The 16,970-nt window shown below is 39.6% G+C and overlaps 1 protein-coding gene across 1 annotated transcript; it reads left to right on the top strand.

Annotated features, from left to right (window-relative positions):
• The first annotated feature begins 10,343 nt into the window (after positions 1–10,343).
• RPL24 (ribosomal protein L24) lies at positions 10,344–14,963 on the top strand. Its single transcript, XM_027103851.1, has 6 exons — positions 10,344–10,404; positions 10,536–10,611; positions 11,147–11,257; positions 13,600–13,736; positions 14,155–14,218; positions 14,839–14,963. The coding sequence occupies exons 1-6, from the start codon at positions 10,400–10,402 to the stop codon at positions 14,917–14,919; spliced, it is 474 nt and encodes a 157-aa protein (XP_026959652.1). The 5' UTR covers positions 10,344–10,399; the 3' UTR covers positions 14,920–14,963.
• The last annotated feature ends 2,007 nt before the right edge of the window (positions 14,964–16,970 follow it).

Genomic DNA, 16,970 nt, shown 5'->3' with positions numbered 1-16,970 from the left:
GTCTATAATACAGAAAGAATATTAATAATCTCTTTAAGCTAAAATACAAATTCCCTTGGGATCGACATATACACACTACTCTTCTTGCCTCAGCACAAAAGAATTCAGAGATGAAGTGATAGGTAAGAAATGGATTTATTTAGAAAGAAACACACTCCACAGACAAAGTGTGGACCATCTCAGAAGGCGAATGAGCCTCGAAATATGCTGTGGTAAGTTTTTATGGGTTGGGTAATTTCATAGGCTAATGAGTGGGAGGATTATTCCAATTATTTCGGGGAAGGGGTGGGAATTTCCAGGAATTGGGCCACCGCCCACTTTTTGACCTCTTATGGTTGGCCTCAGAACTGTCACGCCGGTGGGTGTGTCATTTAGCATGCTAATGTATTACAATGAGCATATAATGAGGCTCAAGGTCTACTGGAAGTCAAATCTTCTGCCATCTTGGACTCAGTTGGTTCTAACCAGTCTTTGTCATGTCCTATGGCTGTATCATTGTTTTAAAGGTTGTGCCCTACCCGCTTCCCTCCTGTTTCACTACTATATATAAAATAGATAACCAATAATGACCTACTGTATAGCACAGGGAACTCTATTCTGTAATGACCTATATGGGAAAAGAATCTAAAAAAGAATGGATATATGTATATGTACAAGTGATTCACTTTGTTGTACACCTGAAACTAATACAACATTATAAATCAACTATACTCCAATAACATTTTTAAAAAATAAAATATAAATTTCCTTCCATGAAATAATAAACTCAAATGAAATAATCAACTCAAACGTCTACTTTACATAGATATTCTCTAGCAAAGGTTGGCAAACTACAGACTATGGGCTGAATCCAGCCTGGTGCCTAATTTTGTACAGCCTACAGCTAATATGGTTTTTACATTTTAAGTGACTGGGGAAAAAATAATAGTAACATTTTATGACACAAAATTATATGAAATTCATATTTCAGTGTCCATAAATAAAATTTCATTGGAATACAGTCATATTTATTTACCTATTGTCTACAGCTGCTTTTACACTACAATAACGGAGTCCTCATGACTGAGACCATATGTAGCATTCTGAGCTCTTATTAGTGCTGCTACACACTACAAATCACAGTAACACTTTTTTTTTTTTTTTTTTTGCGGTACGCGGGCCTCTCACTGCTGTGGCCTCTCCCGCTGCGGAGCACAGGCTCCGGATGCGCAGGCTCAGCGGCCATGGCTCACGGGCCCAGCCGCTCCGCGGCATGGGGGATCCTCCCGGACCGGGGCTCCCGAACCGGGGCACGAACCCGTGTCCCCTGCATCGGCAGGCGGACTCTCAACCACTGCGCCACCAGGGAAGCCCACAGTAACACATTTTTACTTGACAGCATTTCATGTGCCATGTGTATCGCCATACTGTGACATTTTATTATTAGTTTTATGACCAGCATATACCTATCATGTCAAAACAAAAAAAAAGAAAATGGTAAGCTTAAAATATTCCACCTTTTTTTTTTTTATTGCGGTGCGCGGGCCTCTCACTGCTGTGGCCTCTCCCGTTGCAGAGCACAGGCTCTGGACGCGCAGGCTCAGCGTCCATGGCTCACGGGCCCAGCCGCTCCACGGCATATGGGATCTTCCCGGACCAGAGCACGAACCCGTGTCCCCTGCATTGGCAGGCGGACTCTCAACCACTGTGCCACCAGGGAAGCCCAAAATATTCCATCTTTAAGATACTGTGAACTGCAGATTATTTTGTTAACAAATTAGATGGCAAAGCATTATGTTTATTACGCAGTGAACCTATATGCTAAAAGAATACAATATATGTCGACATTACCAGACTGAGCAGTCATTACAATATTCAAATCACAGAAAACAGAAAAGTTAGAAAAAGTAAATAGAATATCTCATCATTGTAAAATTTCTTCACCAAAAAAAAAAAAGAGAGAAAGAAAATTAGGCTGCAACCAAAGTAATTTCCAAGTGGCTCATTTGTTAGGCAAGCAAGGAAAGTCATTTACTCATGGTGTGTTAATTAAATGATGTTTGACTGCAGCAGCTGAAGAAATGTATCCAGAAAAAATAAACTTGTTTAAGATCATTAGCCTTTAGGTAAGAACAGCTGCTTTAAGTGTTGAGCACACTGGGAACATCAATAGTCAATTTAAATTATTTAGTGAAGCCTAATTATTTTGAATCGTTTTCCTTGGCTCTTAATGAGTTGACAGGTGTTATTGAAACTGCTCCTTTGTTCTGTTTATTCAAGGAGTCAATTTTTCAAGTGACTTTAGAATTAGCCTTTATGAATAGGCTGTATTGAACAGGTGAGAATATTTTTAAAGAAGTTGAGAAAACACTAATTCAATACACCTAAGTGGAATCTTCTGTTTTAAAAAGGTAGAAAAAGCCTTAGTTTGACAGATTTACAACACTTGTGAAAATGTAAGGTGTAAAGCCTATGGTTATAACATCATTGTATTATTAATTAGCAGATTCTTTGTGGAAAACATTTGAATCCACCACGTGTTGAGCCAGTGGTGTCAACAATAAACTTCATTTGTTCTTATGGGTTTACCATCATCAGCCCATGAATTTTTGTCAGAAATAGCAGCTGAATATCCTGACTTGCCCTACCACACAGTGTTTGATGACTTACCAGTGGTATCATTTTATTATTATTATTAATTTTTTTTAGCTCAGGGCCAAGATTGAAATTTTTTCAAATGAAAAGAACCTCCCTTAACCACTATTTTGGAACACTTATTGAATGGCTTTAGGATTCGTTTTTTGCTAATTTTGATCATGTGATGATGCTTCTTAACAAACTCAAGCTAAGGACAATGCAGCACTTACATGCAAAACTTATTCTGTGGTAAAGTCATTTCAATAATCACTAACGTTATTTGATTCAAAAGTTAAAAAGGAAGCTGTCCATTCTCAAACAAATTTGCAGTGGTTATATTTTTCGAGCTCAAATTACAGTTTTAGTAGTGTTGTTGAGACCTCAATGCAAATGCAAAGAAAATTTCCATGTTTCAAGACCAATTTAACTGTGCATTTTGGAGCTTTCACTTAACTTTCAATTGGAAATAATTAATCTGACATGCTAAAAGGAAAATATCAAGAAAATAGTCTAATTCTATAATTGCCTTCCAAGAGATTAATATGTTCAATTTAAATCATATGTCCTTGGATTGATGGCAGTATTTGTCAGGGTGAAAAGACATTTTTCAAAGACAAAAGTTGTAAAATCTCATTAGAGATCAGGATTAACAGATTAATATTTGCAATTGATTTTGATGATAGGGAAATGTTAAGAGAAATGTTATCCTCCCCCTCCCCAAAAAGAATTTCATTCTTTTCTTTAGTAGATCTGTTTTACAAAAACGTACTCAATATTATTATATTTTAAATTTTGTCAATGGATATATTGTGGAAATTGGTTTTCTCTCTTGTTATAGAAATACTTATATAAATATTCTCAATTTTGCCTCTTAGCCCATGAAGCCTAAAACACTTAATATTTCCAAACCTCTGTTCTGGAGGAAATAAAATCTGAGTAGGAAATTAGCCAGTGAAAGGGAGGAAAGATTCCAGCCAAAGAAGACAGCTTGGGCACATGCGTGAGAACCAATAGAGTATGTGAACAGTACTAAGCAGTTATTGCATTCTGAATCATATAAATACCATGCTTCGTTCCTCTTGCATTTTTGAGCCAATCGGTAATACCAGTTTCTTCCAGAAGATGGCTCCCTTCATTTAGCCAAAATTTTATTATGAAACATTTACAACATACAGAAAATTTGAAAGAACTTTACAGGGAACACTCATAAACCCACCACTTTGATTCTCTTATCAACATTTTATTATACTTATTTTATCACATATCTATCCCTCCCCTCCATCCATCTCGTTTTTTGATGTATCTCCCTATATACTTCAACAAGTATTTCATTAACTAGTGTTCAAAATTTATTTAGTTTCCTGTTTTTTTTAAATAATAGTTACGGTAATTCCCTGGCGGTCCAATGATTAGGATTCCGAGCTTCACTTCAGGGGGCACAGGTTCAATCCCTGGTCGGGAACTAAGATGGTGCATGCCGCGTGGTACAGCCAAAAAAAAAAAAAAAAAGATATAAAGTAAAATTTACATGAATACTCAAATCTTAAATGAACATTCACTGAGTTTTGACCAACTGTGTTTAATTAACCCAAAATCCATAAAGACATAGAACATTACCATTAAAACAGAAAGTTCTCTCATACCCTTTCCCATTCAATAATTCCTCTCCCACCCAGAAGCAACCACTGTTCTGATTTTTTTTTCCATCATAGGTTAGATTTGTATGGTGTAGAACTTGGTACACACAGAATCATACAATATGTACTTTTTTTTTTTGGTAAGGCTTCTTTCATTTAGCATAAGGTTTTGGGGACTCATGTTGATGAGTAAGTCAGTAGTTTATTCCATTTTATTTGAGTAGTAGTCCATTATATGAATATATATTATAGTTTGTCTATATATTCACATTTGATACAACACCGAGAGTGTTTCTTGTATGTATTATGAATAAAGATGATATAAACATTCTTGTATAAAGTGGGTTTTTGTTTGTTTTAAAAATTTTTTAAATTACAAAATAATACAGGTGGTACTTATTCCTCCTATTTTCAGGATTGAATTGAGGGGCTTAAATCTTTCAATTCCTAAACACTTTATAATTGTTTGAAACTTTTTATCATGGAAAAGTAATTAAAAGAGTACATAACAGGACTTCCCTGGTGGCACAGTAGTTAAGAATCCACCTGGCAATGCAAGGGACACAGGTTTGATCCCTGATCTGGGAGGATCCCACATGCCGCGGAGCAACTAAGCCCATGCACCACAACTACTGAGCCTGCACTCTAGAGCCTGTGAGCCACAACAACTGAGCCCGCATGCTGCAACTACCGAAGCCCACGCGCCTAGAGCCCGTGCTCCACAAAGAGAAGCCACCGTGATGAGAAGCCCGGGCACCGCAATGAAGACCCAATGCAGCCAAAAATAAAGAAGAAGAATAATTTTTTTAATTAAAAAAAAGTACATAACTATATAGACTATTGTGATGAACTTTCCTACACAACACCCAGCTTCAACTATTATCCACTTCTGGCCAATCATTTTTTTCATCCATGCCCTTACCCACTAGTCCCTTCCTCAGATTATTTTAAGGCAAATCCCAGCCATCCTGCTATTTCATCTGTAAATATTTAGTATGTATCTCTAAATTTCAATATAAGAACTCTTTTTTTTTAATTAAACACACAGTACAATTACAATAGCTAAAGAATTGACAGTACATCTTAATATCAAAAATCCAGTCAGTATTCAAATTACCCCTATGGTCTATCCAGCTTGGTTGTTCAAATCAGGCCTCAGTTAAAATCCATATGTTGCAATTAGTTGAGGAGGCTCTTAAATTTTTTTTAATCTATAGGCAGAGCCAGCTTCAAGTTGTGCAACCTATGCAGTCACACAGGGTCCCTTGCTCAGGGGTATCCCATGCTTGGAGTTTAATGCTCTGCAGTCGCTGTCTTGAAAGTCTTAATAATTGTATCCTTGCATTTGTGTTTTTTAAGTGAAGTATAATGGGACGATAGAGCATGTGCCTGGGGCTTGCCACCTCAGCTCCCTTGTGGGCCCACTCCTTGCAGCCTCCTCTCTTTCTAGGGATGGGTTCCAGAGGGCCGCTGGTTCTACAGTTCCTTGACTCACTCCTTCCCCTCCCCCTCAGCTCTCTCCAAAGCAGGCAGCACCATCATGCATTATGCCAGTTTGACATCTACCCAGGAGGATGGTGGAAGGAGATGGCTGGCTGAACTTCCCAGCAGCACTGAGGCAGTTTGTTGGTCCGGTGCCTCTAAGGAGGGGGACCTGAGAGCAGGTAGGCCTGGAATGTTCATGCACAATGTCAAGTCACAGGGCAGGACCCTGGGCACCTATGAGGGGCTGCATTGGCCCAGCGAATGTCCTTGCCTGAGAGAGCATGAAGTTAAATAGCAATTGAAAAAATATCATGAAAGGTCGAGAGATAGATTGCAGAAGAAAGGAAATAGCTTATTTTAGTACTTTAAGGACATCTTTTTCCTGCTTTTTGACAAAGGGACCCCATACTTTCATTTTACACTGGACCCTGCAAATTATTTATATAGCTGGTTCTGTTCATTCGTTCTTCTCTCTCTCTCTCAATTTTACATGACGTTGAAGAAATTAAGTCATCCTGTAGATGCCAGTTGCAACCATGTGGAGTCATTTCACATGTTCCTCTGTCCCCTATAATTTATATAATGGGTAGATATGAAAACTTGATTAGAGTTAGATTTTTAAGAGAATTCTTTAAATTTTAATAATGCTTCATAATTTTAAAGAAAGATTCATAATTGTTCACTGAGTAATTTATTTATTTATTTATTTTGCGGTACGCGGGCCTCACTGTTGTGGCCTCTCCCGTTGCGGAGCACAGCCCCCGGACGGGCAGGCTCAGAGGCCATGGCTCACGGGCCCAGCCGCTCCGCAGCATGTGGGATCTTCCCGGGCTGGGGCATGAACCCATGTCCCCCGCATCGGCAGGCGGACTCTCAACCACTGAGCCACCAGGGAAGCCCCACTGAGTAATTTTTAAACCTAGTTATTTTCTAATCTAGTTACTAGGCATTCCTTTCAAAGCCCTCCCTGAGGCCAATGCCTGAGAGTCTTGGGATTGATCAGCCTACTGGGAACTCTGATGATAGATTCTAAAAAGGCAGGATCCCTCCCACAATTGAGGAGAGAATGCTATTGGAAGAAAACACTAAGATTGGTGCCTAAGTCATTCCGAAGGCATTCGTGTTTACACATTCCTGTTGTTGTCTTATTTTAACTTTTTCTGCCTCTTAACGCTGTCAAAATTCTTCCATAGGCTTCTGTGAGATGACTGTCATGGATATCTATTTCCTTTGACCTCATCTGCTCAGCCTCCTTCAGTAGATTCTTTCTCCATTTCTCCTATCCCGTAAATATTAGTATTTCCTGATTCCTTTGGCTGACTCACTCTAGTCACTCTTTCTAGGGGTGGCAGACCCAGAGATGCCCTATCCAGATCCCTCTTCAAGCAAGAGCTTGAAGACATCATAGTTAGCAATGTCCTCCAGCTGTCAGCAGAGTCTGGCTCAGCTGCTGAGCACCACCTCACTTAGGTCATGAACTCCCTGGGTCAACCCACATCTGCTGACTAAGCAAGGTGGGGGTATAAAGAGAATTGATCATTTGACTCAAAAAGGGATACTCTGACAGGCAATAATTGTTCCAGAGCTCCTGGCAGGGTTGACTGGGGTTTAGTTGGGCCAGTAATGCATTTGCCTTCTTCTGCCTAACATTGCTTCCTCCTTCCTTTCATAGGACCTGGTCCCTAATAAATACCTTTTACTCTAAACATAGTCTCAGTAAGGGCTTCCAGAGAAGACAGCCTGTGACAGTAGGTGATGCTATCCCACATATTCTACTATCACCTATAGATCCATTACTCCTAAAATACATCCTATTCCAAACACTCCTCTAAACTTGTTTATCTTCCCACTACACAATTCCACCTTAACATCCTACGGGCATCGTGAACTTGGTCTTTCCCAAAGTGACCCTTTCCTCACAAACACGCTCCTTCCTCTTATCTGTCTTCTTTTGACAAATGATACCGCTATTCACTAAGTCTCCATCTTCAAATTTTCCTTACTTCCTGCATTATCTATTGCTATGTTAACAAATTATTCCTAAAACAAAGTAGTTTAAAACAACAAACATTTATGATCTCACCATTTTTATGGGTTAGGAATTCAAGAGGGTTTATCTGGGCGGAAACTGGAAGAGCAAGAAACATGTTCTACCCCAGAGCCTCCGGAGGGAGCACAGATCGCTTGACTTCAGCCTAGTGATACTGATTTCAGACTTCCAGCCTCTAGACCCATAAGAGAATACATTTGTCATGTTTTAAGCCATCAAGTTTGTGGTTATTTGTTACAGCAACCACAGGAAACTAATACAGCAGGAGACTATGTATAAATGGTGAAGAAACAGTGAAGAGAATGCTCTGTTCTCAGGAAGTATATAGACGCCCAGAAAAGCACCAATTTTGGAGTGAAGCTGTCTTTTGCCTATGAAAGAGAAAGGATAAAGTCTGCAAAAATTTATGGATGGTGTTGGAAACTGTGCTTTATGACACTATATAAAATGCTTTTAGGGGTTTCTGTATAATTTCTTATTATAAGAGTGTTTGAACACAATGTAAGGTGTGATACATACAAAGTGTTATAAAGAACCCTGAAATGCCAGCTCTAGGAAAGAGTAAAAGAGCTAAAATCCATAAGACCGAGTCTCCTGCTTTTCCTCCACGGAGTTAGACCAAAAATAATTTCGAGGACCGACAGAACAAAATCTTCCTAAAATGCTTGGGAAGGGACTATAAATTCTGGGGTTCTGTGAAGTAAACAGATCCAAAATCCTGCAGGTAGATCTTGGCTCCACCTTCTACTCACATCCAGCTCTGCCTTGTGGAGCTTGTAGAAGCCAGGACTATTCCAGAAAGATTTTTTTTTAAGTGATCAAACAATTTTATCACCAGTAATTTAAAACAAAGAAAGTTAGATGGATGTCAGAGTCAAGTTCAAAAACCATGGAAGCTGAGGTATCCATCTGCCTGTAGTCTATTTAGACAAAGTCTTCTAAGTATACCAGACACTCTCAACAGCTGGTCAGAGTTGGTCAGGCTGTCAAATTCCTTCCCTTTGCTTCTTTGGTTTTTCAACTCCATTCATATCTCTATTCATTCATTCTTGAGATTGTTTCCAACATATGTGCAGCTTTCTTAATATCAGTCAGCCACCTTGTTGGACTTTTTAAATCTCTTCAACCACCTATTTGCAGAACTTTTTAGGGTGCGTTGCTTATATAGAGAGTGTCCAGAAGAAGGAAATTTCCTACTCTACCCATTTTGAGTTCTTGTGGCTGGACTAATAATAAAATCAACACACAACAGATGAACAGGAGAAAAAGAAAATTAAACAAATTTAATTCATGTGCACAGAGGTCTCACAGAAATAAGTCCTAAGTAAGAAGTTGCAAAAGCAGGCAGCTTGTATATTTTTTAGACAAAGGAACAATAATTAGTAAGGAATTTAAGCAAAGTTTGGGCTTTGGGTAGTAAATTAGTATCAAAGTTTGTTTATACAAGCTTCTGTGCCCTGAATTCCCTATCTCTGGTAATAATGATGTCTTCCTATCTTCTGGTACAGTACAGCGAGAGAGTATGAGAGATTTATTTCCTGCTTCCAAGGGGACACAGAGGAGGGTCTAAGTATCCCTCTTGCACCTACCGGTTCTTAAGTAACATGAATGCAAAATATCCACTATGCCATTGAGGCATACTTTGGAGCAGCCTGCCAATGGGCTCCAACAACAGCATAAACCGATCATTAGATTTGTTTCCTAGTCAAGTACTCCAGCCTCGCACACAATTCAAGGATTCTCTTTTGCCATTCCCCATCATTTGCTGAAGTACCGAGCATTACAGAAGGGGTCAAGCGATCCAGGCATCGGCCTTCCCGGTGGGCCCGGGCAGGGCTGCCTTTTCCAGAGAAGGGCTTTACCGTTTCCTGAGCAACCACCGGCCGCTACCCCCACACCCCCGCCTCTAGGTAGCAGCCGGCAGCCTGGCAATCGACCGCCACCGGCAGTCGTCATTTTGCAATGCTTCGGCGCTTACTTAATATAGAGTTTGTAAACTAAATGAATTAATGTATGCATATGATTTAGCACGAGTCCTGGCACACAGAAAGAGAACACTCAACGAATGTTAATTATAATTAATGCAAAACGCCATCAAGCACAATTCCATTTGCACGGCCTCAGAGACAGTTCAGATGTCCTTATTTTTTTGCAAATGTGGAAACTATTACAATTTAATTTTGTTAGTTAAGGAAATGGGCCAGCACAGAAGGCAAAATATGATTTTAGGTTTTACCTAAGCGGTATTCATCTATACATCACTAAACTATAAGAGGGAGGGGAGAGAGGAGCCTCTTCTCTTTACCGCACGTTCCCTACAGTAGGACGAAGCTCTAGGAGAGACGACAGAATGACTCAGAAAGCAACTGCCTGCCTGTCCCTCCCTCCCCGCCTGTAGAGCCTTAACGGCCTCTAGCGCAGTTACTCCAGAGGCAGACGGCCACCGGGGAACTCTAGACGTGTCTCCCCGGCGAGGTGACGTCATCACCGAACGCCGGGGTTAGGGAAGAGAATTGTGGGAGGAGATTGCTTTCCCACGACCTTATAAGGGCTTTTCCCATGATCCTTTCCTTCTTTTCGCCATCTTTTCTTCTCGCCGGTGCTAGCAGCAATGAAGTAAGCGGGAACCTTATATCCCAATCCTCTTGCATCTTCGGGCAAAGGGCCTCTCCGGCATCCCAGGCATGGCTTTTTCTTTCCGAAGATATCCCCTACCCCACCTAATGTGCTTTCGCTTTTCGTTATAGGGTCGAGCTATGCAGTTTCAGCGGGTACAAGATCTACCCAGGACACGGGAGGCGCTACGCCAGGACCGACGGGAAGGTGAAAGGCCGCTTGGGCTAAACGCACCTTTGCTGCTAAGGAAAGACCGGTCTCGTTCAGTCTAGGCGGGATCCTTCACCACATCACCCTTGGTCCCTGAAAAGCTTGTTCCGGGGACCCTGTGTGCAATGATTGTTAGGATCAGAAACCTCTAAGTGAATCAGTCTTGAGCTTTGATCGAATGTAAATCAGGTCGGAAGTTAGGAGCTTGTGTAACATTAATGTTCCAGTGTAAGGGCAGTGGGCCACCGGGGTATTTGGCTATTTTATGGGCACCAGGTCCTTTTGGAATCTCGGGAGGGACAGGAGTTAGATGCCTTCCAGAATTTGACACCCAACTCTCTTCTGCGTTATGAAGTTAGGTTTGTCTACTCGAGAAAAGACAGGGCGAAACGCAGAGTTTCCTGCCAGTTCTGTGATACAAGCCTTTTGGTCTGTATGGGCCTCAGTTTTGTAAAATGAGAGGATAGAATTAGAATATTAATTCACTAGTAATTTCAAGCTCAAGACTCCTACTTTGAACTTGTCACGACAGGTTTTCCAGTTTCTTAATGCAAAATGTGAGTCGGCATTCCTTTCCAAGAGGAATCCTCGTCAGATCAACTGGACTGTCCTCTACAGAAGAAAGCACAAAAAGGGACAGTCGGTAAGTGAAATGCACTTTCATGTTGTTGAAACTCTGAGCATCATTTACTGCTTTTTAAAATTAAATGAGACAGTGTGAAAGTACTCCTAACTGAAAAGCAGCAGACAGTGAAGTGAAAATGATTGATATAAAGAGTGCCTCCTTATACATCTTAGGCTCACAGTAAAAATATCAAGTTGAAATTTGAAAGCATTCCCCCTTCCAGAGTTAGGTAAATTACATTAAGCTCACTTGGGTTATAGTGCACCATTAAAGTGTTTAAGATGTTCAAGTGGTGGCAACTAAATAGTTCTGTGAAAACTTGGTATTGGTTATAATGCTTATAGAATTATTCCCAATGTAGGTATCATATTGTGGAGTCTTCCAGCATATTAGTTCTTAAAACTGGTTGTGTTTTTTGAAGTGGTCTTTTAGGTTGTTGAAACAGATTTTTGAGAAAAGGTTTGAGTGTCATGGCAAGAGAATTAGTATTCAGGAGGCTTGTGAATATTTAGTGAGTGAGCACCTCCTGGGTGAAAGACATGGCTAGGTATTATGGGAGTTCAGAGGAAGGAAAAATTCTAAATAGGGGGATGTGACATACCCAGTAGGGTGGCCGTTATCCAAACGGGGGTGGGGGTGGGAGGAATTACAAATGTTGGTGGGGATGTGGAGAAATTGGAACCCTGTGCATTGCTGAATGAAGATGGTGCAGGCACTGTGGAAAGTGGTTTGGCAGTTTCTCAAAAAGTTAAAGAGAATTACCGTCATATGATCTAGCAATTCCATTTCTAAGTCTATATACGCAAAAGAATTGTAAGCAGGGACTTAAACAGATTACTTGTACACTGATGTTCACGGTGCTGTTATTCACAGTAGCCAAAAGGTGGAAACAACCAAATGTCCCATCAGTGGATGAATGGATAACTAAATGTGATAAATACATACAGTGAAATATTATTCAGCCTTAAAAAGCTGACAGGCCTGACATTATGCTAAGTGAAATAAGCCAGACACAAGAAGACAAATATTGTATGATTCCACTTTTATGGGGTACCTAGTTGTGGACAAATTCATAAAGACAAAGTAGAGGTTACCAGGCAGGACTAGGGGGGAAGGTGGAATAGGGAGCTATTATTTAATGGGTGCAGAGTTCGTTTTGAATTATGAAAAAAGTTCTGGAGATGGAAGTTGGTGTTTGCACAATATTACAATGCCACTGAATTACACACTTAAAAATGCTTTAAAATGGTCAACTTAATGTTATATATATTTTACCACGATAAGAAAAATATTTTTTAAATGGATTTGAGGTAAGAAAAATATAAACAGGTAAATACTGGCATTTTCTACAATAAAATTTCACCTCTGTATAAAGTTTAAAGTATTGGTAAAACGAGCATTTTGGTTAACCACAAATGTGCCCTCTTTTCTCCATATGTCCTGTTTAAAAATTTTAAGATATTTTGCGTATCCCTGCTTTAATAAATAGTTCATTTTATTTTTTCTTGGACTTAGAGATGCACACAAGATCTTTTTTCTCACAAGCACTGTAGCATAGGTTTCAGTATAGAATCTGCAGCAGATGTGTGAATTGTACTGTCTTGATTCCCAGACATTCCCTACATTTGGTGGCTTTCCTGTCTTAAATCATCTTCTAACTTGACTATTTCTCCCAGTGTCAATACTTGGAGTAAAAACAAAATAGAGTTGAGGTTTGATAATTTTTTTCCGAAAGCACATTCTTTATCATAAAGTCTTGTTAAGATCACTTTTAAAGTACTATTCAGTTAACTTCCTTAGAGTTTAACTTTCTGTTCTTCTAAATAATGGCCAGGATTTGTAATAGATGGTTTAACCAATCCATAATCGGAAAACTTATCTGTGTATTGTAGTATTTTACATATAGATACTTTAAAAATATATATTTGTATGTATATTTCATTTCAAATAATTGCATGGATTATTTTTGGTCTTTTTTTTTTTTTTTTTTTTGGCTGCACTGTGCAGCATGTGGGATCTCAGTTCCCCAACCAGGGATTGAACCTGGCAGTGAAAGCCCAGAGTCATAACGACTAAGCCACCAGGGAACTCCCTGGTTGTATATTTCTGTGGTCTGAATTGTGTTCCCCCCCAAATTCATATGTTGAAACTGAGCCTCCAAGGTGATGGTTAGGAGGTGGGACCTTTGGGAGGTGATACAGCCATGAGGGCAGAGCCCTCATGAATGGAATTAGTGCCCTTATAAAAAAGGCCCGAGAGAGAGCTCATTTGCCCCCTTCTGACATGTGATATATTTCATTTCTTCCCGACATTCATGAAGCAAGGTTGCTAAGTGTGGTCCCCATCTTTTTGTTCTGTAGGAAGAAATTCAAAAGAAAAGAACCCGCCGTGCAGTCAAATTCCAGAGGGCCATAACTGGTGCATCTCTTGCTGATATAATGGCCAAGAGGAATCAGAAACCTGAAGTTAGGAAGGCTCAACGAGAACAAGCTATCAGGTGAGGAAGCTTTCATTATGAGCATTTCAGCTGTTGGAATGGATTTTAGGTTATGTTTGGGTTTATAGGCACAGAAATCTTAATCTCATGTTATTTTGTGTTGTGTTACTTGCATCTGTATAGGAATTGTGAAATTGTAAACACTCATGTTTAATAATACAGCAGTTTATACTATAGTCTAAATGATTTGTTGAAATTCTATATGCAATTATAAAGATACTGTACAATTTCTAACAAATGTTAAGCTGACTTGGTGGTTAATGACATTTGTTAATAAATCCTTTGGATTTATCATACAAATAATTGCAGGTGGGGAAGGAATATGTTAATTCTACTTTTCCCAAACACTAGCCTCTTGTTAATAGACTATACCCTTAAGGAGTAAAGTGCTTTGCTTATGTTATTTTTAACCCCACAGGGCTGCCAAGGAAGCAAAAAAGGCTAAGCAAGCATCTAAAAAGACAGCAATGGCTGCTGCAAAGGTAATTGTGGGATTATCTTGGATTTCTCATTTAAAGCAACAGAAAGATTTATTTTTAATCCAAATTGTGGTAAATGAAAGTTTCAGTTTTTTTAAGGAATTTAGTTCAAGGCTTTAATGGAAATGATGTCCATAATTGATTTCTGAGTGAGTGATTCCGGTCTCCAGAGAGGAGACCAATGCGTATGTTAGTGCTATATAGAAATAGAAAGGGGGAAAATAAAGGTGTTTTAAAGTTTATTTTGAAATAATTCTAGATTTTCAGTAAAATTTTCTATAATTGTACAGAATTTACCCAGCTTTTATCAGTGTTAATTTCAATAACCATAGTAAAAATTTCAAACCAAAAAATTAGCATTGGTCCTTCTTCTGTTCTTAGGATACAGTTCAGGGTCCCACACTGCATCTAGTTGTGTCTCTTAACTCCTTCAATCTGATATCTTTGTCTTTCGTTTATATTTCATATAAAGGTGGACTTCATAATATTAGGAACACAGATAATTAGGAAAGCAGTCTAGGAAACAAACAGAATCTGGGCATAAGAGAGCAGTGATTGGGGGAAAAAAACCAAAACAAAACCTCACATGGAATAATGCCACATAACATATTGTCTTTTTACAGGCTCCCACAAAGGCAGCACCTAAGCAAAAGATTGTGAAGCCTGTGAAAGTTTCTGCTCCCCGTGTTGGTGGAAAACGCTAAGTTGGTAGCTTGGATTTTTAAATAAAGATCTGACTATAACTAGATTGTGGTGGAATTTTTACTCCTAAATTAGGCATGTTCAGCCTACACAGTAATAGCTAAACTACACAGTTAGGAATTTAAGAGCTAGGTGGGTTTTTTTGTTTTAATAAATTATTTATTTATGGCTGCATTGGGTCTTCTTTGCTGTGTGGGCTTTCTCTAGTTGCAGTGAGCAAGGGCTACTCTAAGTTGTGGAGCATGGGCTCTAGGCGCGCGGGCTTCAATAGTTGTGGCGTGTGGGCTCAGTAGTGTGGCTCACGGGCTTAGTTGCTCCGCGGCATGTGGGATCTTCACAGACCAGGGACCGAACCCGTGTCCCCTGCATTGGCAGGTGGATTCTTAACCACTGCACCACCAGGGAAGTCCAAGAGCTAGGTATTTTTTAAAGAGTTCATTTCTTGGGAATAGTTTCTTGGGAATAGTGCCTCCTAATGTAAGCCTCTTGGAGAGATGTTAAGCAAGATGATGTAAATAAAATAAGATCTATATGGTTAAATGCAAGCTTTGCTCAGCTGAGGCTATAAGGGCATGTTACAGACTGCATTGTCTAAACTTTTTTTGTTACATAGCTACAAGTACTAGGATGTTGCATAGATTTTAGCCAGGTTGATTGCTAAAAGATGCATTTTTTTCTTCTGTCTGCAGAAAGGAAGCCTTCTTAATGAGTTATTTTCTTGTTAAATTACCCTTCTCCATAATAGACACATTTATTTCATATTGGGGATGCCTTTTGGTTCACTAGTATCTCACCTTTTAACGATTAGCTTATAGCTGAGTTAAAACTACTTAGAACTATCACCTGTATAATCTGCTCTTGCTTCCAGAAAATAAGCTCAAATGAATACAATTTCTTTTACATAAATGGGGTAAGGAAAATAGTAATTGTAATTGTTGTTAAGAATAGGCTTACAGGGCTTCCCTGGTGGCGCAGTGGTTGAGAATCTGCCTGCCAATGCAGGGGACACGGGTTCGAGCCCTGGTCTGGGAAGATCCTACATGCTGCGGAGCAACTGGGCCCATGAGCCACAATTACTGAGCCTGCATGTCTGGGGCCTGTGCTCCGCAACAAGAGGCCGCGATAGTGAGAGGCCTGTGCACTGCGATGAAGAGTGGCCCCCACTTGCCACAACTAGAGAAAGCCCTTGCACAGAAACGAAGACCCAACACAGCCATAAATAAATAAATTAAAACTTAAAAAAAAAATTGGCTTGCACTTCTTCAAAAAGCAGATCATCACGTACCACACTGTGCTAAGTTGCAAGGAAACGATGAACAAGGTACATCCTCTTGAGAAACATGCTTTTTATACATAGGAATAGTATGTGAAGGTAAAATACATCAACACTGCCCCTCACCTCCATTCTATCCAGGGTGATGGAATTAATGATTATATCTGGTGCTTGTTAAATTCAGGCATTGGTCTAGGTGTTGGGGATAAAACAGTCTTTGGAGGACTTGAAAACTGAAAAGGTTTATAAAGTAAATATACATATACAAGGTAAGCTGGTTGGCTGGCTTTTGCTTAGATTTTGTTTGGAAAAAAACCCTTTTTATTGTGATTTTTAAAAAATATATGAAAAAAGAGGTCATGCAGCTGTGAACAGAGAAAGCTTAAAAGCCAGTCAAAATACCCAACGTGAATGCAGAGCTACATGTTCTTACTTCTGAACACAATAAAATGTCCCCTTAAAAGCACTGCTTTTTTCGTCTAAATGCCTTAAAATGGAACTGCCCATTCTGATTACCTTTGAGTCCTGAACAGCTTGCAGCTCAGGACAGTATAAACACTAAATACTTGTTCTCACAGGACAGCAAGTTTAGCTTTTCTCAGGAAGACCACTGGACCACGTGTAAAACATTTTACTAAAACATTTCTCTATTGGCCCAAAGGCACAGAGGAGAATCCCAAGTTTCAGTGGACTTCTCAGGGTTTTCACGGGGTGTGTTTTGATAGAAACTGATTTGGGTGTGGAGGGATTTCGACTAACTTAGCTTCTCTTAGCCATGTC

Source organism: Aethalodelphis obliquidens, unplaced genomic scaffold, assembly GCF_003676395.1.
Source record: "Aethalodelphis obliquidens isolate GAN/ISIS:26980383/991018 unplaced genomic scaffold, ASM367639v1 scaffold1, whole genome shotgun sequence".
Classification (NCBI taxonomy): domain Eukaryota; kingdom Metazoa; phylum Chordata; class Mammalia; order Artiodactyla; family Delphinidae; genus Aethalodelphis; species Aethalodelphis obliquidens.
Note: the sequence above shows the minus strand (reverse complement) of the source record. Positions and strands in the feature narration are given on the sequence as shown.

Bases quoted from the DNA above. Each gene is read 5' to 3' on its own strand.
- RPL24 (XM_027103851.1), top strand. The intron at 10,612-11,146 runs GTGAAAGGCCGC...TTGTCACGACAG, and splicing joins ACGCCAGGACCGACGGGAAG to GTTTTCCAGTTTCTTAATGC. The intron at 11,258-13,599 runs GTAAGTGAAATG...TTTGTTCTGTAG, and splicing joins AGCACAAAAAGGGACAGTCG to GAAGAAATTCAAAAGAAAAG.